Raw genomic sequence first — 23370 nt, 5'->3', positions numbered from 1 at the left:
ACTCAGACGCCGTTTTTCCTGAACAAGCCCGCCAACCAGAACACAGAAAGTGTTCCGCTACTGCGCCCGCACTACAGGTACACGTTCCCCCGAACACACCTTAGTGGTCAATAAATCGAAATAATAAAACACATTTATATTTGACTTTTCTCTTCTCCCCTCCCCTCCCCTTCTCATCCCCTCTCCTCTTCTCTTCTCCCCTCCCCTCCCCTCCCTTCTCCTCTCCCCGCCCCTCCCTTCTCCTCTCCCCTCCCTTCTCTTCTCCTCTCCTCTCCTCTCCTCTCCTCTCCTCTCCTCTCCTCTCCTCTCCCCTCCCCTCCCCTCCCCTCCCCTCCCCTCCCCTCCCCTCCCCTCCCTTCCCCTCCCCGCCTATCTGTGCACCACTCAGCATTTTCTTCACCTCCATGTCTATGTCTCTACCAGCATAGGCATCAGAAGGACTTGATGAAACAGGCCCACATATTCTATCATGTGTCTATGACCCATATTGACTAACTGGAACTCAGCTGTTTGATGTTGAAGGCACTGACATAACAACACTTTTCTTGACTGAAATAATGTGGGGAAAGATTTTCTGTTAATTAAATCCAGGAACAGTCTTGCGCAATTTGTGTTTCATGTAACGACACCTCGAATGGTTCACCAACTGACATATGTTTGCTCCTTGAATTCCGGTCACTTTGGAAACTATGATACCATATTTATCTATTCATATACATATACAGTGAGTATAAACAGTCTGTACTATATTAAACTCTGAATTGTCGAATCACCTGCACTGACACTACCTCTCTGACAGGAAGTCAGCTGACCTATGTGGCTGTGATTGAGGTGGAAATGTTTATCGCAACGGAAAGAGAGACCAGAAGACAGACAACCCAATGCTGGTGGGAACACACACACACACACACTCTAACATACAAAACACCGACCCTGAGCTCCTGTGCAGAGCACAGGTCCCACCAGTCAGTGGAGAGTAGGGAAAGAAGAGGATGGTTCAAAACGGTCGGTTATCCCCTCAGACACATACACTCACACCGGGTGGACTTGGGTCTGAATGGAAATGCGGCTGCGACGTGACGCACTATGCACCACAGTTTCACGGTTCACTGGAAGGGAAAGATGGGTAGCCTACTCCTACCTGCTGCAAGACGATCACCCTGTTATCTTTTCTGCTAGATTAAAACTCCTTTTATGTCTGTTTGTTTCCCCGCTCGTCAGGAGTGGGAAACCTTTATGTCCGCCGTCAGGAAACTATCTCTGTTCATTTTATTTTGTCATAGTTTGTCAACATCAGATTGTAAATGTTAATGGTTCTACACCGAGAAATGATTGCCGTTGTTTCTTAGATTCTTCTAAAGACCAGGTGGCAAAAGCACAGGAATGATAATGTGCTCTAAGCCATGCATGGGAAATTGTTACGCAATTACTTTCATCAAAACAAACCAGGTTGTGTGCATTTACTGTTAGATCACAGCTTTCTGTTACTCTAACCGACAGACAGACACAGATAAACGTACAGACAGACACCCAGTAGCTGAGCAGTTAGGGAATCGGGCTAGTAATCTGAAGATTGCCAGTTCGGTTCCCGGCCATGCCAAATGACGTTTTGTCCTTGGGCAAGGCACTTCACCCTGCTTGCCTCGGGGGAATGTCCCTGTACTTACTGTAAGTCGCTCTGGATAAGAGCGTCTGCTAAATGACTAAATGTAAATGTAAATGTAAACACACATGTAGAGCACCTCACCTATCCCTGAACACACAAGAACAGCGCAAACCAAAATAAATACAAACTCCTTGAATATCATATCTTGCTTGTCTTTACTCTATTTCTGCATGGCTTGTCTTTCGGTCTAAAGATGGCCGCCTGCTTTATGTTCTTTTATGGTCTTTTATTGGGCTGTTAACTGGGAATTCCTGGATCGTTGAGGACTGAAACTACATGGCACACGTCCAGGCTTGCCCTGACCAGCATGATTCAGTATCAAAGTGGAAACCTCGCTGAAATAGATACAGGCCGAAATCTTCCTACCAGCTTCCGTGGGTGGAGGTTTCTGTTTCTGGAGCGTTTCTGATCACACATATATTTAGTTTGTAAGATTCAAGCTGTTGAGTTCAAGCAAAAACACTGCGACACTGTGCTGTTTGAATGTACAAGTCTAAATTTGTGTTTAAGTGACAAGATTTTGCACACTGAGACTCCACTAATTTAACCCACTCTTATATCAGAGTATACAGTATTTGCAACCTAATACTGAAACTTCTCCACATCAACCCAGACACCTGTTGCTCCGAAATCATATTGTACATAAAATGTGGGTGTTCGGTTTGCCTTTATGAGGCATACAGTACAATGCGCGTCTATAATAATGGCTTTTAGCATGACCTATTATGAAACCCAACATTCACAAAGTAAGGGAAAGGCCACAGTAATGTTGGCACCTTTTTTCTCTGTATTTGAATGTTCACTGGGGACTCTGTCCTCGGTAAACTAACCTAAACTAAGGTTAGTAAACTAACCTTTAGTAAACTAACTAAAGTAAACCTTAGTTAGTTTACTGAGGTAAACTAGTAGTTAGTTAGCTAATCTAATTACTAAAATTAATAATGCAGGGCTCTCAAGTCTCATGCATTCGCCGTGAGACTCACCCATTTCAACCGTTTATCACACTGAGAAATAATCAGAATCAGAATGGGATTTATTTGCCATGAAAGTTTGCACAGACAAGGAATTTGCTTTGGCAGGAAGGTGCATACAATAAACATATAGGGACGTAAAATTTAAATACGTGGACTATCTATACTAAGGGTACATGAACTAGCAGTACTAAGTGGGATTAGAATAGAATTAAATATACAATAAAATAAAATATAAGTTGCCGTAAATTACAATATAAAAATACAAATATTACAAAAATACAAATGTACAACATACAATTTTGTAATGCAGTGCAAAAAGCAGTGTGTTTTAAGCAGGAAGTCATTAGAGTCAGTGTGGTCCCTTGGCCTTGTTGAAGAGGCCAACAGCGGAAGGGAAGAAACTGTTTTTGTGGCGTGAGGTATTGGTCCTGATGGACCGCAGCCTTCTGCCGGAGGGGAGTGACTGAAACAGGGAGTGTCCAGGGTGGGAGGAGTCGGCCACAATCTTCCTCGCTCGCCTCAGGGTCCTCGAGGTGTGCAGGTCCTCGAGGGTAGGCAGATTGCACCTTCTCAGCTGTGCGGATGATACGCTGCAGTCTGCTCTTGTCCTTGGCAGTGGCTGCAGCGTACCAGACGGTGATGGAGGAGGTGAGGATGGACTCAATGATGGCTGAGTAAAAGTGCACCATCATTGTCTTTGGCAGGTTGAACTTCTTCAGCTGCCGAAGGAAGTACATCCTCTGTTGTGCTTTCTTGATGAGGGAGCTGATGTTCAGTTCCCACTTGAGGTCCTGGGAGAGGATAGTGCCCAGGAAGCGGAAGGACTCCACAGTGTTGACTGGGGAGTCACACAGGGAGATGGGGGTGAGTGGGGCTGTGTTGCTCCTGAAGTCCACAACCATCTCCACTGTCTTAAGAGCATTGAGCTCTAAGTTGTTCTGGCTGCACCAGGTCACCAGGTTGGCCGCTTCCCACCTATAATCAGACTCGTCTCCACCAGAGATGAGCCCAATAAGGGTGGTGTCGTCCGCAAACTTCAGGAGTTTGACGGATGGATGACTGGAGGTGCAACTGTTGATCAACCTGAATTAATGAGTGTCAAGCTACTGTCTGCATTCTGGAAGACTCAAAGTCATTCATTTCTCTCAATCAATCATCTCACTAAAGCTAGATTTTGCATCTCTCCAAAGTTATTTTTAGGATTTAGCAAAACATTTTATTCATTCCACATGGGGGCTTTTCCCTCTCAAGTTGAGCGTTGCTAGGGGACGTTGCTAGGGGAAGTTAATGGACAGAGGACTAGTTCACTCATGGTTGAGGTGTCAGTGGTTATCAAAAACCTAGTGGATGTAGAGCAATACTGATACTGACATGATAGCAACTTTCGATGCTCTCCTAATAATGGCTAGTCAGTATCTAGTCAGAACCTGTACTTTCCAAACTCTTGTACTACATTCAGTTTTGGTGCCCTAAAGGTATCTCTGATGTGTTATTTATAAACCATACAATAACCACAACCCACACACTGGCAAGCTTAACTGGTTTCCATCAAGGAAATTCCACCTGTTTATTCTTGAGAACATACTTCACCTGTCTTGACAGCTCACCTGTCTAGTTGGAATGTTACGTAGACTGTAATGTTGCATCATGATTGAAACTGCCTTTCGTTTCCTGGTATGGTTCTGAAATGGATTTAGGCCTGAAAGGGTTAACTAAAGATCGGGAGGAAGGTGACACACCAAGACTCCTCCTTCTCCAATACGCATCAGCCCAGTAAAGCACGGAAGAACGTGACCAAACTCCCCTTTGTCAATTAAGAGTTCTGTATAAAGTATCTTCCATTCCTCTGGTCCTGGTGCTAGCATGTTGTTGTCACCCTCCCACTCTTCCCTTTCTTCTCTGCTTCTCCCTGTCATCTATCCAGGCTTCCCAGGGGATCTGCTCGAGCTGCTGCTCGGCCGTGACCCATTAGGACTCTCCGCTCTAAGAGCGTCTGCTAAATGACTAAATGTAATGTAATGTTAAAATTTTCATGACTGAAAGATTCTGCTAAATGTAAATGTACGCATCCCTAATGTCAGACATGAGCGGCTCTTATAGGGTTGACTTAAGTTTGGTCTGTGTGAGCCGCAGTGCCGGTCCTTCCTACAGACGACAAAGGCTCTCTTCAAGCCGCCTAGGGTGGCATGAAGGCAGATATACACTCATCCTGCACTCAAGTAGAAGTATACAGATACTCATGTTTAAAAAAAACTTCTGGTAAAAGTTGAAGTACAGACCACTTTTTCACTTAAGTTAAAGTAAAGTAGTTTGGGCTCTGACATTACAAGCACTGACGGGGTTCCCTTTGTTCGTTTTTCGCTGTTAAAGTTGAAACATTGATACTGCAAGTTCCGTACACACAAACCAATACCCGTGGCTGTACCGTCTCCTGGACCCGCGTGGGGATGCCAGTTTTTACGAGCTGTGGTTTATCTCTTAGCAGGGAATCAGGGAATCCCTTCTATGGGAAGAGTCTTGCAACAAAACTAACCCCAAAAAGTCCGAAGTTGGATGGAGAACAAACTGGCTTTTAAAAAAGAGATCTGGATGGACACGCGCATCCACAGAAGCAGCATTGGGTGTGCATGTGCCCCTCTCCATTATATCAAGTACAGACCACTTTTTCACGCAAGTTAAAGTTAAGTAGTTTGGGCTCTGACATATAGTTAAATAAAAAGTAACCATTACTATTATCTGTTTTATTGTCACGCTGGTATTTTTTTTCAACTTTTCTTAACTTGTTTTGATTAATAAAATATATATTTCTAAACTTTTTGATCAAATATTTTTTTCAACCTTTCCATTTTCCATCTGAGATTAGAATGTGCAGCAAGTGCTTGATTTAGGCCTGTTATATTAGTAAATGTAAAATGCATCATTCACTATTGTTGTAGTGGTGTAGGTTCAGTGCAACTTTGTAAAAAAATGTTTTATGGTTCAGTATGTGCTGTTGTGTATTTGAATGTAGTCAATTGCATGATTTATGGGAATTCACAGTTTAAGAAAGATTTCTATAAATTTGCTTATCTCATAATCAATATTATGTTTTGCCGTTCAATTAGAATTCAAATACAAATATGGTTTAATTTCATCCCGTTTAATAATAGATCATTTCAGTATAGAACATATTTCATCCAATAAATATATATATTTTGTGTAACATTACAAAACTTCATATAACACAACTGGTTGTATAGAAACATAGAAACGTCATTGTAATTTGGTTGTGTTACAAAAAATACAATTATCACTGTATGATTTTAGAAACATGAAACTTGATCAATCAATTAAAAAAACGGCATCACATTCTTTTCCCACAATGCACTGCGTGTCTGGTGTAATGAGAGGATCATATCCAAGTTCAGTCTATGATTCGTAAATGTGCTTCCTGTTGCGGTCGAGCAGTCATGCCAAAGGCGTTGGAGCGACACGCCTCCTTCTCAGGTTACATCTGGAATTCAGTGGAAGAATCCAAAGTACTAGGAGTGCATTTGGCATGCGTGGACAAAGACTGCATGCTCTCCCCAGCACTCTTAAATAAGATCAGGACTCTCAAATGGCTCGTTTACTTAGAGTAGCCACATACCTGAGGTAGAGAGGAAACCCAACTCTGCGACAGTGGTGTGGCAAGTACCTTGTAGTCAGTAAGCACAAAGCCTCAGAACTGCAAGCTGTATTGATGTTTACAGGTGATTAGCCTGTCCGGTTCATAGCTCGTAAACGTGGAATGTGGTCGCGGTAAGGTTGGGGCGGTGGTCTGTATTGAAGGTGAGGAAGACTCGCAAGCCTTCAAACATATCCAATTCGGCGGCAAATATGATTTCCTGAAAGCAACTCACTTTGCGCGTTTGGATCAATTCTGTGTTCCCTGACCTCCATTTCTTTTCGAGGTAAACAACTTCTGACTCGTAGTTTTTGGCATCCTCGAGGATCACCTGGCCATGGAGGATGAACTTGCCGTCTTTAGGGGCTGTGAAGATGTTGTATTGTTGTTTAGCGATGGGCTCTGGAAAACAACCGTAGGGTTAGCCTCTGAGTCAGATGTCATTGTCATGTATAAATCCAGTATTTCTTACAAAAACAACATATTTGACAGCAAGCTATCTGCATCCTGAGGAAGGCCCGTGCATCAAAATGTTGCTCTTCTTTGCTAAAAATACAAGTTCAATGCAAGTCGGTGCTTTGCGATCTTGTTTCTGTGTGTGTGTTGTGCACATGCAAAACAGTCACCTTGTAAATTGAAGGTCTGCTTGAATTTCTCGGGAGCGTTTTCTGGTTTGATATCCTAGACGCAGACAGAGAAAGTGCACAACATGATGGTGAGCATTTGGCAGAAATCAATAATCTGATCAATTATGTCGCACATGTTAACATTACACTACGTCAAAGACGTCTATCCAACAGTCATTACATCAAGCACAATCATACACGCACATGCACAGAGAAACGCACATGCACAGAGAAACACACAAACACACAGCTGTTACCCGTTTGGTTCCCAGAGTCAACAAGACACACAATCCCACTGAGAGAGCGATGATGATCAGCCCCATCAGTGCCGCCAAGGCAACCGCACACCTGTTCCAGGAGCTGGGAGCAGTGTGTGAAGTGCAGCCCTGAGGTATTAACACCTGAAAAGTCATCTCTTTGTTCAGCTGTGCGTCCATGAAGTTGTGTCTGAGCAGCGAATGGGGAATCCTCTGACTATTACTGTTTTTATAGACCATCACATCCCACTCACTGATAAGAATAGCATCACCGTAAACCTTTTTCCCACCCACGTACTACAACCATCAGAGCAACATGCTCGTTCAGGAGTTCCCTCCAATCCTGTTTTACAACCCAGTTGGCCACTCCCAGACTGTCGGGATGACTCCTCCTTCTCTGTCCTACTGTTGCAGTATGTCCTAGACTGATACACACCTCCTTTGGCAGACAGAGTGATCTTCTAGCCCCTACAAGTCAGGTGGCTGAGTGGTAAGGGAAGTGGGCTAGTAATCTGAAGGTTGCCAGTTCGATTCCCGGCCGTGCCAAATGACGTTGTGTCCTTGGGCAAGGCAGAGAGACCCTGGGTGGATTAAATGTAAATATACAAGTAACACACACACACACACACCCTTTGGTGTGTTAACCATGAGGGATTCCCTTTGAAAGAGGAACTGAAATCCTCCCATCCTCCTCTCCTCCCACTTTTCTCCTGACCAAAGAAGTTGCATCACAAGCACGTAGGGAATTCCCTTTTCTCCTGACAAAAGAAGTTGCATCACAAGCACTGAGGGAATTCCCTTTGCTCTATTTTCGCTGTTAAAGTTGCAACGTTGATACCGCAAGTTCCATACACACAAACCAATACCAGCGTGGGGATGCCAGTTTTTACGGGCTGTGGTTTATCTCTCCTTCTTCACGGAGACCCTCCATCTAAGCATTGTAACACAATAAGAAACTTAGCAGGGAATCCCTACTATGGGAAGAGTCTTGCAACAAAACTGACCCCAAAAAGTCAGAAGTTGGATGGAGAACAAACTTGCTTTTAAAAAAGAGATCTGGATGGACACGCGCATGCACAGATGCAGCTTTGGGTGTGCATGTGCCCCTCTTGATCATACACTGTCACTGTGATTTAAATAGTGACGAGGTCGACATGTACATTTGAATGTAATGTGATGGTGGTGCTGATGCGTGAGTCTCAGACTCTCCTGCATGAACCAGCTTTACCCAATTTAAAACACTACCCTCTTGCATATACCGTCACTGTGATTTAAAACACTACCCTCTTGCATATACTGTCTCTGTGATTTAAAACACTACCCTCTTGCATATACTGTCTCTGTGATTTAAAACACTACCCTCTTGCATATACTGTCTCTGTGATTTAAAACACTACCCTCTTGCATATACTGTCTCTGTGATTTAACACATTACCCTGTTGCATATACTGTCACTGTGATTTAAATAGTCAGACGAAGTCAACCCACTCCCTTCTTGCAGTGTCATTAAAATAATTCAGTCCCACTGTCCCACTTCAGTAATGCAGCAATGAATTGCCAGTGTCAGAAAGCCTGTTTACAATATGTACAGCACAGTGTGTGCAGGTGGGAGTTCTTAAGACCAGTTGCAACGATACCGTGATCGTGCAGAACGCTTTTGTAGTTAGTTTACTTTCTCTTTGATGTTCTTTAGACTGATGACGAAACCAAGAGTGTGTGTGTTATGATAACAGTTTATGAGGAGGAACTGATACTGCTGCACAAGACAGAGAGAGAGAGAGATAGACAGGTGGAAGTCAGGGGAGAGATAGGAGAGACAGAGACAGAGAGAGGTCAGGGGAGAGATAGGAGAGACAGAGACAGAGAGAGAGAGAGACAGAGAGAAAAACAGAGAGAGAGAGAGAGAGAGAGAGAGAGATAGGCGTAAAGAGGGACTCAGACTGCTCTGTTTTCACACTACCATAGTTTAATAGTAAAAATCGGATATACAAATACAAAAATAAACATGTTTGTTAAATAACAGACCTAAGACACTTTCTGCTGCCAGTTCCACACCACACACTACTATCCAGGGTGCATGTTGGATATTGTGGGTGTGGAATGTCTCCATTCAGAAGGGTTGGAGAGAGAGAGGGAAACAAATATGTATATTTTATATACTCTATTTCAGTCCTCAATCAACACTTCGTAAACAAGATAAAATAACAAAGAAATCAGCGCAAAGAGGCATTCGATCAAATCTTACAGACACTTGCACAAACAATCCTACAATCCAACACTTCAATATGACCCGAACAAAATCATAAAGAGTTTGCATTCTTCATACATTCATTGATTCATAAAGGTTTTCTTCATTCTAGAACTACATTCCTTTTTGACCAGTGGACTCTGGGTAAACTGTGTCTTAACATCGTAAGAAATGTAACGCTGTCACCGACACAGCTGTGAAATTTGTGCAGTACAATCAATGGCTTCAAGTAAGTCAGTTGCACGTACTTTGGCACGTGCGCACACACATGTACACACAATTTGCAAAAACTTACAGTACCTATCAAATAGGCCACAGAATGTTTTTGTTTGTGGTGGGAGTGGGGGGGGGGGGGGGGGGGTACTGGGGTTTTCCTGATTAGTCAGCACAAGAGACTGATCAGCTGAAGACAGCATTAAGAGGCCTGCCATCAGCTTCCAGCCCACAGAGAGCAGAGGATTCCCCTTTCTCTTTCTGACTGAGGCCTGGTGGTGGTGAAGGATCCTGTGGCCGGAAAACATTCATAGGTGAACCAGGACGTTAATGGTGTCACTTCACTGGCAGACTGGAACATGTGTGTGTGGGTGTGTCTTTCTTTCAGTGCTGGTCTTTCAGTGTTTCAAGTTTTTATCGTCAGGTGCACAAAACAACACAAGGTCAGACTGGACGCCTGAAACTCTTGGGACAAGACAACGCAAGCAACCTAGCATAACATAACATATAAGTACTAAGAACATAGATTACATCTATGATAAGCTAAAATAGAATAGAAATAAAATAATAATAAACCTCCTAAATATACAAAATAGTATGCAATATACAATACAATATACTAGACCTTATACTACTTATAATACTAGACACCATACTAGACCTCTAGTGCTGATCTAAGTCACTTCCTGGCCTACTATGTACAGTATGTTGAAGAGAGCCTGGGCTCAGAGTGTCCCTCTAGGGCCCCCATACCCTGGGCCCTCAGAACATACACTGACCCAGCAGGTATTGAAGCCCCAAAGTCAGCTTCACCTGGAGGTTGGTCAAATTTAAATACACAGTGGCGACCTCTCGCTTGTGGAGATAGATGATCTGTTGCTGCCTGACACAGGCATCCCTGGTGAGGATCAGGGGGAAGGAGATCTTGGGCTGGTTGTTCACACGGAGTGTCAGTGTCCCGTCCACCCGGGTGTCTAACTGGCTGTTCCACTGGTCCAGAAGACTCACACACACCTCCACGTGGAGGATGTGGGGCCCGTTACAGCCCACCAAAATCTGTGTCTTGTCCTCGCTCAAGGTAATCAGGTTGCCCGTGTAGGTCTGGAATTCCACCTTCTCGTCGTTGTCCACTACTGGAGGAAAGGCGGAGGAGAGAGGGGGAAAGAGAGGGGAGAGAGAGAGAGGGAGAGAGGGGGAGAGAGAGGGAGAGAGAGGGAGAGAGAGAGGGGGAGAGAGAGAGGGGGAAAGAGAGGGGGAGAGAGGGGGAGAGAGAGGGAGAGAGAGAGGGGGAAAGAGAGGGGGAGAGAGGGGGGGAGAGAGAGAGGGAGAGAGAGAGGGGGAGAGAGAGGGGCGAAAACGTGCTTGAGAACGACAGCCTTCTCTTACTGAGCGTTGCTGTTTGGTTCGGTGCAGGGTGCTGTATCACTCACACACACAACCACTCACCTGAGATCGGATGGAACTGTATGTAGATGTCCTTGCTGTCAGAACCTTCTGGCTCCTGGAAGAATTATAAAAATAAATATAATAAAATGTCATTTTGTTTTCATATGTGTAACTGTGATCAACCTAGGTTCAATCCAGTTCTGCTTTAATGATTGTCATGACTCAGCAGACTATTTATCTACAGAATGTTTCAAGGACAGCGGGGGAAAGCATACAGTGGTTTAAGGTTGCTCATTAATTGACCTTTGAGCGTATTTCCCATGTCGACCGACCATATTATTGGTGGAAAGAGCCGCGAAGGGAAAGTCTATGTGATGGAGGGGACTCATAATACCGCAGCTAGCAGGAACAGGACAACCACAACAACGCCCACATTAGAGGTCAGACGTAGTCTACTGCAGACACACAAGTGTAATGACCTGCGATTCTCGACCCGCACGTGGTGTCTACAAGTCACTGTGCTTTGCACTGATAGAATGTGTAATTGAGCGAGAGCCTCGAAAGTTTAAACATGCGGGTGGGCCAGCCTCGGCAGGTTCATGACTCCTACGCTCTAGAATAAATGGTGTGAATAGTCTCACCATTACAAATACGTCCCCTCTCTTCATAAAGACCATGCCTTGAGTTCGGGCTAACTGATTGTTGATGGACAACGTAGAGCAGGGAAAGTCTCTGATGAGGTGTTGTATCAGGAACACAAAACCACAGACGCCCACGGAATGACGATAAACACATACGGCTTTGTCATTCGCCACTTTGTAAAAGTTTATAATTTGATAAAATATTCTAAGACTTGATATATCCCATTCAACTCAATGGTAAGCCGACCAGACTATCTGTCTTTAAATATATTTTATCGGTTGAGAAAATAATAGTTTTGTTTATGAATAGCCACCAACCACACAGCTTGCATCTTAAACCTAACGTGGATATTGGTTGGAGTTGAAGGTTGGTGGTTTGTGACCTTGTGAGCAAAATCCAAGTGTGGTTATAAAACTGTGGTCATGGAGGGAGTCAGGAGGCTGAGCGGTTAGGGAAGCGGGCTAGTAATCAGAAGGTTGCCAGTTCGATTCCCGGCCGTGCCAAATGACGTTGTGTCCTTGGGCAAGGCATGTCCCTGTACTTACTGTAAGTCGCTGCTAAATGACTAAATGTAAATGTCATATAAAACCATAAAACCCTATAAAAGACCTTGAAAGCCTCACCTAACAGACAAACCTTGTCGCTGTCAATATACTGCAGGATGCAAATTTTTTTTGTAAATAAAAAGTAAAGTTAGACTTACCCGTTGCTGAACTAGGTAATATACGTAGAAAACTGCAGCAAAACACACAGCCACAACTGCGCTCTGAGCAGTAATAGCCAAGGCAATTCTCCAGCCGCATCGACGCGTCCTGGCCTCCAAATCAGCCTCTCCATCCATTGCGCTCAACAGAATGTGTTTTTTAGTGCAAGCCTCGGATGCTTTTAAAGGCGAGTGGGCACGGAGGGACTGGAGTGACTGGAAAAAACTCCCCCATGATATACAAACTTACTTACTGCGCGAGCGAGCGAGAGAAAGAGAATGTGTGTGTGTGAGAGTGTGTATTATGCGCGCAATGAGTAAATAATGGACCTCAATTGACTCAGACGAGTTGAGTTGTCCAACTGTCCGGCGAAGTTACATCTCTTTCAGGCACGTTTGTAATTTAATTTATCCTGCATTCCATTTTGTGATAATAATAATAATAATAATTATATTATAATAATTATAAAAATAATAGCGCTCAACATTGACAAGTTCTGTTTTAGGCTTTTTTCACACCTTTTCTCTTTCTCTTTAACCGCAGATATAGAAGCCACAAGTTTCGGCCGCAGCACACACACTCGTTATGATTATACACAAAAAATGAAATATGTATCATCAACTGAATAAACTAACTTGAACAAGTTTGTTTGTGCGTACATTCGACGGTTTGTAATTTAATTTATCCTGCATTCCATTTTGTGATAATAATAATAATAATATTATAATAATTATAAAAATAATAGCGCTCAACATTGACTAGTCAACATGCCTGGACAATTTCTGTTTTAGGCTTTTTTCCCACCTTTTCTCTTTCTCTTTAACCGCAGATATAGAAGCCACAAGTTTCGGCCGCAGCACACACACTCGTTATGATTATACACAAAAAATGAAATATGTATCATCAACTGAATAAACTAACTTGAACAAGTTTGTTTGTGCGTACATTCGACGATGTGTCATTTTAAATATGAAACAATTTTCCTTTGTTTTGTCTTCTAAATGACAAAGGATTGAGAGATGAGAGTGAGAGATAGATCAACTTGTGTACTGAAAAAGTTGAACTATTATTGAAACCACCTTTCATCATCCAAGGTGAATTCCATTGCGTGCCCTTTAGGTAGCCTAAATGGAGAGAGACACCGACGGGGAGACAAGATAGGCTATCTTAGATAGGTCATTGGGCCAGTGATGTGAGAGGAAAGTCCAACTTCGGGACATGAGAGCAGAGTGATATGCAACCACATCAATAAATGTATCCCACAATTTCAGTTGAGATTCCATTCGAATACCCTTAGTCTCCCTTTAGCAGAGACGGGAACAACGGAAACTCGACAGTTTAGCCTATAGACCAGGGATCACGAACCTTTTTGAAACTGAGAGCTACTTCATGGGGTACTGAGTCATACGAAGGGCTACCAGTTTGATACAATCTTCTGAAATAACCAATTTGCTCAGTTTACCTTAAGTTATATATTACTATTAATGATTAATGATACTCATCCATGTTTCCTGTTCCCACACTGTACTCCTGTAGGAGCAGTCTAGGGGTTGACCTTTTCTTTTTCACGGCAAATAAAAACCCCATTCTGATTCTGAAGATGGTCCTCCACCTTCAGCGCTGAGAGAGACGTAAGCCTGGTGTTGTGTTTATTGTCAGAGGTCTGGTTTTCTCTCCCAATCTGCATATTGATAATACTTATTAAAATCCAGAACTCAACTGAACTTAGTCACTCCGTTTATGAGGACGGACAAAACACTTTCTTTATCAGTACCCTATGTGGAAAGTCAAGACACAGCCCACTGGTTTAACAATGAGGATCTTTATGGCACCTGCTTTACATGTTGCTTGTCGAAAGGGTTAATGGGCTGATATAATACACAGAGGCCAGTTTTGTGGCGCTTTTAAACAGGCCATGTTTTATTGTTAAAGTTACCAATACCAGTGCACCTGCAACTGTTTCCCCAGTCCTGCACCATCAGTAGCATACTTACTTATTGTTTGGTACCCCTCACACACACACACACACTCATTCCTTCACACACACACACGCAAGCAAGCGTACACACACACACACGTACAACACTAAATTAGGGTTCCTTAATATTATAATTCTCATATTTATCAGTAATGCTATTTAAGTTAGTTCTGTATGTACACACCGGCCCACAGGTTTCTCTCCATGACAGTGGACCGTTACAATCCAAACATCTTAACTCACAAGGGCACTGAAATGAAAATCTGCATTCAGGATCTGCATCGACTAAGCAGCAACGTCAAGTGATCGAACTCAAGTCCACCGTGGTAGCGAGAAATCGCTCCAGATCCTTTAACGTCCATCTGCAGCTCCCCCTGGAAAAATCTTGCCAGTCTTGCGTGTACATCATTACCCCCCCCCCACCCCCACACACACAGACAGACACAGTAGTCCTCAATCTCTCACACTATGTCCAGTCAGTGGGGAGGCAGAGGTGGTGGTGGTGGTGGTGGTGGTGGGGGGGGGGGGGGTAGTGGTCATATTCTCACCCCTACTGTCCTGAGTGTTCCCACATCCAGTCCTAAATTGTTGTATTTTTGTATTTCCTCCTCGCGGGGGAAGTGGAACGGTTTTGTCAGAGATTCTGTCAGAATGTCACCTGTCTTCAGAAGGTCACCTGTCTTCAGAAGGTCACCTGTCTTCTCACTTCCTGAAACAGGATGTGACAGAGGAGGAGGACCAGGTAAAGGAAAGGTCACCTCCACGAGTCTGGGGTTAGGCATCTGGGAAAATACTGTAAGAAGCTACAGTAAAACAATGCATCCAACTCATGTCCAACCACACCGGTGTCTGACTAAGCTTACAGAATGTTGTGACATCCTCTGCTTCCCCCAATACCCTCCCTGCCTCCAGTAAATGAGGCGTTTATGGTCCACTGGAACCTCTCCTGCTTCTCATCATCCCTCTTTCCCTGGGGGGCCGTGGGGGTCTCTAGGGAGAGGCGGGTGGGCCTAGGGGTGGGGCAGGTTCATGCGGTCCTCTATGAGGGTGTTGTCTTGACCCTGCGTCTCCATGCACTGCTTGACGGTTGCTACGATGCCCGCCAGGCGCCGGTCCAGCGCGGCGAGGTGCAGCTCGGCCAGGACGGGGTTGATGGGGTCGAAGCTGAGGGCCAGGCGCATGGCTGCGCTCAGGGCCCCGCCCCTCAACAGGTTCAGCCTGTTCCACGTTGACACGCGCACCCTGAAGGGAGGGGGGGGGTTGTGAGAGAGAGAGGGGGACAGAGCGAGAGAGAGAAAAGGGAGAGAGGGTTTGAGAGTGTGGGCGGGTGGAGGTTGTGAGTGTGAGAGAGAGGGGGACAGAGCGAGAGAGAGAAAAGGGAGAGAGGGTTTGAGAGAGTGTGGGCGGGTGGAGGTTGTGAGTGTGAGAGAGGGAGCGAGTGTGTGTGAGAGAAAGAGTGTGAGAGAGGGAGAGGGTGAGAGAGAAAAGAGAGAGGGTTTGAGAGAGTGTGGGGGGGAGGTTTTGAGTGTGAGAGAGAAAGGGTGAGAGAGGGAGAGTGGGTGAGAGGAGAGGGTGAGACAGGGGGAGTTGGTGAGGGAGGAAGAGAGAGACAACAAGAGAGATCACTTGGGTTACAGGATAGTGATGTTTTAACAGAAGTGTGAAGCCCAGGATCAGAATATAAGAGCACACAAGCACATCATATGCGCCCATTTAAAATCACTAATATTTATCCCACACGCTCAGTTGAGAAATGTATTGACTTTTGTCTCCCTCTACAGGACAAGAACAGAACAGCAGAGAAAACAGCATCTCGTTGGATCCCATGACTGTAGAAAAGAGAGGATTCTGGTGACAGTTTTACATAGATCGTGTTTCATTGTTTAAGTTCACCGTATCACCATCACAGTATTCTCTCTTTGTCTCAAACACTTGAACAACAATTTCAGTTAAGATTTTGTGCGGGTGTGTGTGTGTGGGGTGTGTGTGTGTGGGGTGTGTGTGTGTGGGGTGTGTGTGTGTGGGGTGTGTGTGTGGGGCGTGTGTGTGTGGGGCGTGTGTGTGTGGGGCGTGTGTGTGTGTGTGGGGTGTGTGTGTGTGTGGGGTGTGTGTGTGTGGGGCGTGTGAATCTCTGTACTCACATGCAGCACTGGTAAAGTGGGGCGATGATGCTCCGTTCATCCAGGGCTGCGTTGCCAAAACTTCCAAAAAAGAAACACATCACAGAGACTGGAGTTAAGGCCTGCTACTGTTCCCAGAGACTGGAGTTAAGGCCTGCTACTGTTCTCAGAGACTGGAGTTAAGGCTTGCTACTATTCTCAGAGACTGGAGTTAAGGCCTGCTACTGTTCAGAGACTGGAGTTAAGGCTTGCTACTGTTCAGAGACTGGAGTTAAGGCTTGCTACTGTTCCCAGAGACTGGAGTTAAGGCTTGCTACTGTCACAGAGGCTGTCAGAAAATATTAGCCACACTTGGCTGGTACGTGACCCTGCAGACTACTGAACACACTTTCTGGGACGGCACTCCAGTTCTAGGACACGCAGGGAGGACAGGGGGACAGGGAGGAGGGGAGATGTTCCGGGACGGGGAAATGAGGTTAGATGCTTCAAAAACAAGGAGTTTGCACTTAAAATGAGTGTTTTTGTGCGTGGAATTTGTACCTTTTAGCGTTGTCAAGGAGGATGAGCATGCTGGCTCCCCCGTCGTCCTGGAAACTCTCGTAGTGATGGCGGTCTGCGTTACCGATGAGGTAATCAAAGATGGCCGTGTCGATGACGTCCAGCAGCCTGGGTCCGGCGTCGTAAGGGGGCATCTTCTTTACGGCCTCACAGTAACTCTCGTCGTACTCCCACCTACAGTACACACACACACACACACACGCAAGCACACACACCGGACTTAATCACTTCTACACACACCGTATGGGCATTCACAACAAAACACTGAATGAGAGTTTAAAAACACCCTCATCAGAAACACCCACCTGGCCAAAACACTGAATGAGAGTTTAAAAACACCATGATCAGAAACACCCACTTGGCCAAAACACTGAATGAGAGTTTAAAAACACCCTCATCAGAAACACCCACCTGGCCAAAACACTGAATGAGAGTTTAAAAACACCATGATCAGAAACACCCACTTGGCCAAAACACTGAATGAGAGTTTAAAAACACCCTCATCAGAAACACCCACCTGGCCAAAACACTGAATGAGAGTTTAAAAACACCATGATCAGAAACACCCACCTGGCCAAAACACTGAATGAGAGTTTAAAAACACCATGATCAGAAACACCCACTTGGCCAAAACACTGAATGAGAGTTTAAAAACACCCTCATCAGAAACACCCACCTGGCCAGTTTGCCCTCTCTGTAGGTTCGTCCCCAGGGGTGCCTGTGTTTCTGCAGAGGCCAAACATCCGGGAGCCATAGCGTCAACGAGCCCTCCATCATCTCCCCCTCCGCACAGGCCGGCTCGCTCTCTCTGCAGTAGTAACACTTTCCATAGAAGCAGGTGTTATTACCTGGTGGGGGGGGGGGGGGGGGGGGAGGAGGATATTAGACACACCCAGGAGTCTTTGGACCTCCCCCACCAGCCCCACATTGTACCAGTGTTTCTTCTGGGCTTTTACGGCTAAATACTAAATACACAACCTTTGTGTGTACACTGCAAAGGAGTCTTCCACCCACGGCAAACAGAGAAGGGCATGGTTTCTTCGTGTTCATAAGGGGTGTGTGCATGAGAGAGAGAGGTAAATAGGGAGAGAGAGAGGGAGGGAGAGAGAGACATAGATAGAGAGGGAGAGAGAGAGATGTATTTAGAGAGAGACTCACCCTGCATTAGGAAGGTGCTCAACAGCTGGTCTGTAGCTACAGGCTTGAACTCAGAGCGGAGGTTGACGTATCTCCCCACCACCAGGGGCGCCCTCCTGAACCCTAGGATCCTGCGGGAGGGAGGAGAGGCAGGGGGGTCAGAGGGAGAGGCACAGGAGGAGAGGGGGAGGAGGAGAGGCAGGGGGGTGAGAGGGAGAGGCACAGGAGGAGAGGGGGAGGAGGAGAGGCAGGGGGGTCAGAGGGAGAGGCACAGGAGGAGAGGGGGAGGAGGAGAGGCAGGGGGGTCAGAGGGAGAGGCACAGGAGGAGAGGGGGAGGAGGAGAGGCAGGGGGGTCAGAGGGAGAGGCACAGGAGGATAGGCAGGACGAGAGGCAGGACGAGAGGCAGGAAGAGAGGCAGGAGGAGAGGCAGGAGGAGAGAGTGGTCCAGTCCTACCTGTCCAGATGAAAGGCAGCCACCTCAGCATTGTGTCTGTCGTAGCCGGCATACGGCTCCCCCTCCACCACATGGTCTCTGTTGTACCTGAGGAAAGACAACACACTCTTACTAATCAAGTCTGTGTGTGTCCAAGTGTGGGAAAAGGGACAAAGTGCCCGGTTACATCCCGCTCCTCCTCCTCCTCCAGCCCACCTCTTGGGCTTGAAGACCACCTTCTGGCCCCCGTCCAGCACGAGCAGGGCTTTGAGCTGGGTGCCCTTGTACCCCACGTCGGCGCGCTCCACCCGGGCGGTGCTGAGGGCGGTCAGGACGGCCGCCAGCTCGGGGGTCTCCTCCGGGTACACCTCCCTGGGCCCCACCCACTGGCCCGCCACCTCCCACGGAGACTGCAGGGTGTTTGTGAGCCGAGCGCCCCTGGACAGGGAGAGGCCTGCCTCCATCTGGGGACACATGCACACGCTTTCATGCTCCACACGGGGGCGCTCACATAGGGGACGTGAAGGGAAAGCAGGTTATGCGACATTACCGGGTGAGTTAGCTCTCCAGCTGACACACAATGTTGCAGCAACTTACTGGCAATGTTGCTACAACGCTGGGTGTCCGCTGGGGAGTTAACTTAACAGGTTATGCGACATACTCGGGGTTTCTGGAATACCCCCGTAGGCAAATCAAGTCAATTTATTTGTGAAGCACATTTGAAAACAACTAATGATGAACAAAGTGCTGTACAAAGTTGTGCACCAATCAAATAAGACACGCAACAACAGTTAAAACATAAAGACACGACACAAACAACACAGTTGAGCACGAGGGACCCTGAACTGACTCGAACGCCATAGAATAAAAACATGTTTTAAAACTTAAAACGCCTCTGTGTCGGGAGCTAGCATAGCCTACGCTTGCCCACGACCCAGACACCCACCCACCTTGCGGAAGGCTCGGAGATCCCTCCGGCTTGCCACGGAGCCCTCCCCTCCATCCAGCAGAAATATCTTGACCAAGCCCAGCAGGAGAACGATGGCACACAAAACCACCACGCGCTGTTTTAGCTTCATCGCCGCGGAAACCGCTCCCGGACCCGACGCCGACCCTGTGCGTGTGCCTCTGAGGACCCTCCTCAGTCTTGGAGCATGGCCCTGCCTCCCCCCCCCCGCCTTCACCCCGGCCGACACACTTCAGGGGAAAGTCCTGCCGACGCAGGTATGGGGGCTGGTGGTATGGGCTCTAGTACACCACCTGGAGAGAGACAGGGGAGAGAGAGAAGGGTGAGTGAGAGAGAGGGGTGGAGGAGAGCGAGAGAAGGGTGAGGGGAGAGAGAGGGGTGGAGGAGAGCGAGAGAAGGGTGAGTGAGAGAGAGGGGTGGAGGAGAGGGAGAGAAGGGTGAGGGGAGAGAGAGGGGTGGAGGAGAGCGAGAGAAGGGTGAGGGGAGAGAGAGGGGTGGAGGAGAGCGAGAGAAGGGTGAGGGAGAGAGGGGTGGAGGAGAGCGAGAGAAGGGTGAGGGAGAGAGAGGGGTGGAGGAGAGCGAGAGAAGGGTGAGGGAGAGAGAGGGGTGGAGGAGAGCGAGAGAAGGGTATACAAACAGAAAGGTGTAATGGTTATGTAAAGTGCAGTGCGTGAGGTAGAAGTGAATGAAGGATGACAGCAGAGATGTCAAAAAAATATGTCAATAGTTATAAAAATTGATGTGTTGTTGCTATGGCTATGCATAGGCTTTGACCCAAATTGTATTCACGGGGTGTGATTTTTCAGGCTACACGTTCGATGAATGCCAACAAAATCTTGTTTTTATACTAACGTTCAAAACCGTAATAACATCAGACTCACCTTTTGCTTTCAGATCATGTATCTAAATAAATATAATGTATGCTACCTAAACGTGTTAACAATAAAACTTTCCCTTTTCTTGTTATTATATGAATATTCAAATGTACCTAGCAAGCAGAATAGACTACCTGTACTTACTCGGTTGCAATACCGGTCAATCCAGTGGTTCGCCACGCAAGCAAGCTGCGTACAATACAATCAGTCTTTCATTGGCGTCAACAAATGTCCCCCTCAAGTAACACACGTAAAAAGCTGAAGTATCAAGTTGCTTTTACACAGGAAGATGTCTAGCTACCTGCAGCAAAGGCCTGCAGAATTACTAGCGTTATGTGATATTTGTCAAAAACACACACTGAGCACCTTTCTGTTTTAACTGCAGCTAGCTTTTCTCGTCAGCTCTAGCTTGTCGTGCAACCCACGACAGATAACCATGATCGACAACCATCATCATTCAAGCGCAAGGCTAGCTAGTTTAGTAGCTCGCAAGCCAGTAGCTAAATTTATCTTGGCTTAATAAGCTAGCTAGGAAGGAAAGTAGCAAGCTACATTCACAGATATCTGACAAGCTAACGATCGCTACGCTAGCTAGCCGTGCTAACACAATGCATATAACCTAACCAGCGTATGTAGGCTAAAATGTCTGAAAGATTGAGCTGGCTAAGTAGTAATATTACGTTACCTTTTAAAAAATATATAATTACCTATTTGCTTGCAGGGGCTCACACGACGACCAAGAAGACCCTGTGGTGTAGGTTATCTTGAGAAAATTAAGTTAGCTAACGTATGCTTTAGTAGGCTGTCAATAGTGTTCCCCCAGTGAATCCATCCCTCCAATGCCCAGTACGGCGACGTACAGTTCCTCAGTGTGTTGACGTTGTGGACGTACAGATGTTGATTTACCTCACAACTTGAACTTCCGTAAATCAAATATTTAAATATCAGAATATTTTTTTTTTTACTCCGTGATGCTCTGCGCTTGACAGATTTGGAATAAACTAAATTCCTCAAATGTCAAACTATTTGAATTATTTTCAAATTAACGACAAATGTCCATTACATTTATAAGTTATGATCAGCGCAAATAAATACAAACGACAGTGTAAATTTAAAATAAACTTTGTGATTTTATTGTTTTATACTTACTCTTACACATCATACAATCCTAAATAAAAAAAATAAAAAAAAGATATCTGGTGGTATTTCTAGGGACTGGATTGCCATGGGACTTGACTGCCTTTGTTTTTGCATGGGCAGTGTACTTGTAAGTAACATTCTAGCTTTCATTTGTACGCCTTGACATCGTTGCTTAATACACTAGAAAGAGGGAAAAAGAGAATACAAAATAATTTCAGTCTCTTTCATTGTTACTCAGTTCTGTTGCATCAACCAGATTTACTCACTTATCTAACATAATATTCAACTTCAAAATGACCAACTAACATGCTTTGTGATTGGTGAATGTTAAAAACCTTGATTACAATTGTGTTGTGCCATACAGCACAGGTATCAAATATGCTATGACCAGTTCGACACATTTGAAGAATGCTGACTATTATGCTAGTTGACTCACTTCCCCCCCAGAATCCTCAAATGAACATCCATAACTCGACACATCTCAGAGCCCATGACTTTCAGTGGTCGGTTCTGTCGCCAATCAAAGGAAGCTCACTGTGGTTAAATCCAGGGCTATAAATACTTTGATAAACATCCCACTATGAACCCTGGCACTTACATTCGGACCGCTCAGCGTTTTAATGCTGGGGTGGACTGAGCAGTCAATGGAAAACAACAGTCTCATCTGGTCATAACGTGACAGCTGAACTCTGCTGGTTTAAATATGAAGGCAATCATCCAAAGTGAAAGACGCAACGCTTAGTGGCTTAACCTCACTCGGATCAAGACGAACCTGTGTGAAAACCAGGAAACTTACACGTCGAATAAGGGAGCGCGACCAACCAATCAGCCTCAGAGAATGGGGGAGGGGATGAGCATAAATCATCTAAGTGGGCGTCCCGACACGAGCAGCGTAGCTTCTCTCCAGGGCGCAGGGCCTCCAGTGTGAGAGGATGAAGATTCTGCTCTGAGGGGCGACTGTGTGCCGGTCGGGGCCAGTCGAACTGACATCAGTACTGGTTCTTCTGGAGGATGCCGCGAGACCCGGGTCAGGGCCGAGGCCACCTGGAGAGCAGGCTTCCTGGGTCTCCAGCGAGCGTGGCAGGACTGTGAGCTGCTTAAGTCCTGCCCACCACTAAGACATTCCTGGAGCCACAGTATCAGTCACTGCTTATAGACAGGAGGAGGGAGGCAGGGAGAGAGGGCTCATAGAAGAGCCTACCAGCCGATTCAAATTCAAGCTGATTATGAAGGGAAGCCTATGGCGTTTTTTTGTTTGTTACTATTTCGTGCCATGATCTTCGCCCTAACCCCCGAAAGGTGCAAGGGGACGTATGACTCAACCGGGCGACCACAACAGCAATAATGTCTCCGGAAACACCAAGTCACTGAGCCATGAAAAGGAAATGAAAAACAACTTCCAAGACGATGTGGAAGGTCCACTAGTAAACAGGGCTTTTGACATAGCCCCCTCACCCTCTACATGCCCAACACACAAGAACCTAACTTTCCCAACAAACAAAAAAAGGTAATTCTACCTATGCAGTGTTCTTGTTCTGTACACACATATTATAGTAGGGGGAGTCAGGTGGCTGAGCGGTGAGGGAATCGGGCTAGTAATCCGAAGGTTGCCAGTTCGATTCCCGGTCATGCCAACTGACGTTGTGTCCTTGGGCAAGGCACTTCACCCTACATGCCTCGGGGGAATGTCCCTGTACTTACTGTAAGTCGCTCTGGATAAGAGCGTCGACTAAATGTAAATAGTATGACCTTCCTCCCCTCCCTCCCCAAACCACATATCACCTGGCAATCTACTTTA

The 23370-nt window shown here is 45.9% G+C and overlaps 1 protein-coding gene across 1 annotated transcript; it reads right to left on the bottom strand.

The window, feature by feature from the left end:
• Positions 1-14188: 14188 nt before the first annotated feature.
• On the bottom strand, positions 14189-21277 carry fam20b (FAM20B glycosaminoglycan xylosylkinase). Its single transcript, XM_067229766.1, has 9 exons — positions 21140-21277; positions 19541-19850; positions 18807-19054; positions 18612-18698; positions 18177-18286; positions 17695-17866; positions 17001-17192; positions 16482-16541; positions 14189-15582 (listed from the first exon to the last, which is right to left on the bottom strand). The coding sequence occupies exons 2-9, from the start codon at positions 19667-19669 to the stop codon at positions 15351-15353; spliced, it is 1230 nt and encodes a 409-aa protein (XP_067085867.1). The 5' UTR covers positions 19670-19850; positions 21140-21277; the 3' UTR covers positions 14189-15350.
• Between the last annotated feature and the right edge of the window lie 2093 nt (positions 21278-23370).

Source organism: Osmerus mordax, chromosome 26 (genome assembly GCF_038355195.1).
Source record: "Osmerus mordax isolate fOsmMor3 chromosome 26, fOsmMor3.pri, whole genome shotgun sequence".
Taxonomy (NCBI): domain Eukaryota; kingdom Metazoa; phylum Chordata; class Actinopteri; order Osmeriformes; family Osmeridae; genus Osmerus; species Osmerus mordax.
The sequence above is the reverse complement of the archived record's forward strand: the minus strand, read 5'-3'. Positions and strand labels throughout refer to the sequence as shown.

What these genes read in the sequence shown, in the direction of transcription:
- fam20b (XM_067229766.1), bottom strand. Translation starts at nt 19,669, where the DNA reads ATGAAGCTAAAACAGCGCGTGGTGGTTTTGTGTGCCATCGTTCTCCTG. An exon ending in ATCTCCGAGCCTTCCGCAAG is followed by an intron (nt 19,055 to 19,540) that starts GTGGGTGGGTGT and finishes ATGTGTCCCCAG; the next exon opens with ATGGAGGCAGGCCTCTCCCT. An exon ending in CCACTTTACCAGTGCTGCAT is followed by an intron (nt 15,583 to 16,481) that starts GTGAGTACAGAG and finishes CCCTCCCTTCAG; the next exon opens with GGTGCGCGTGTCAACGTGGA.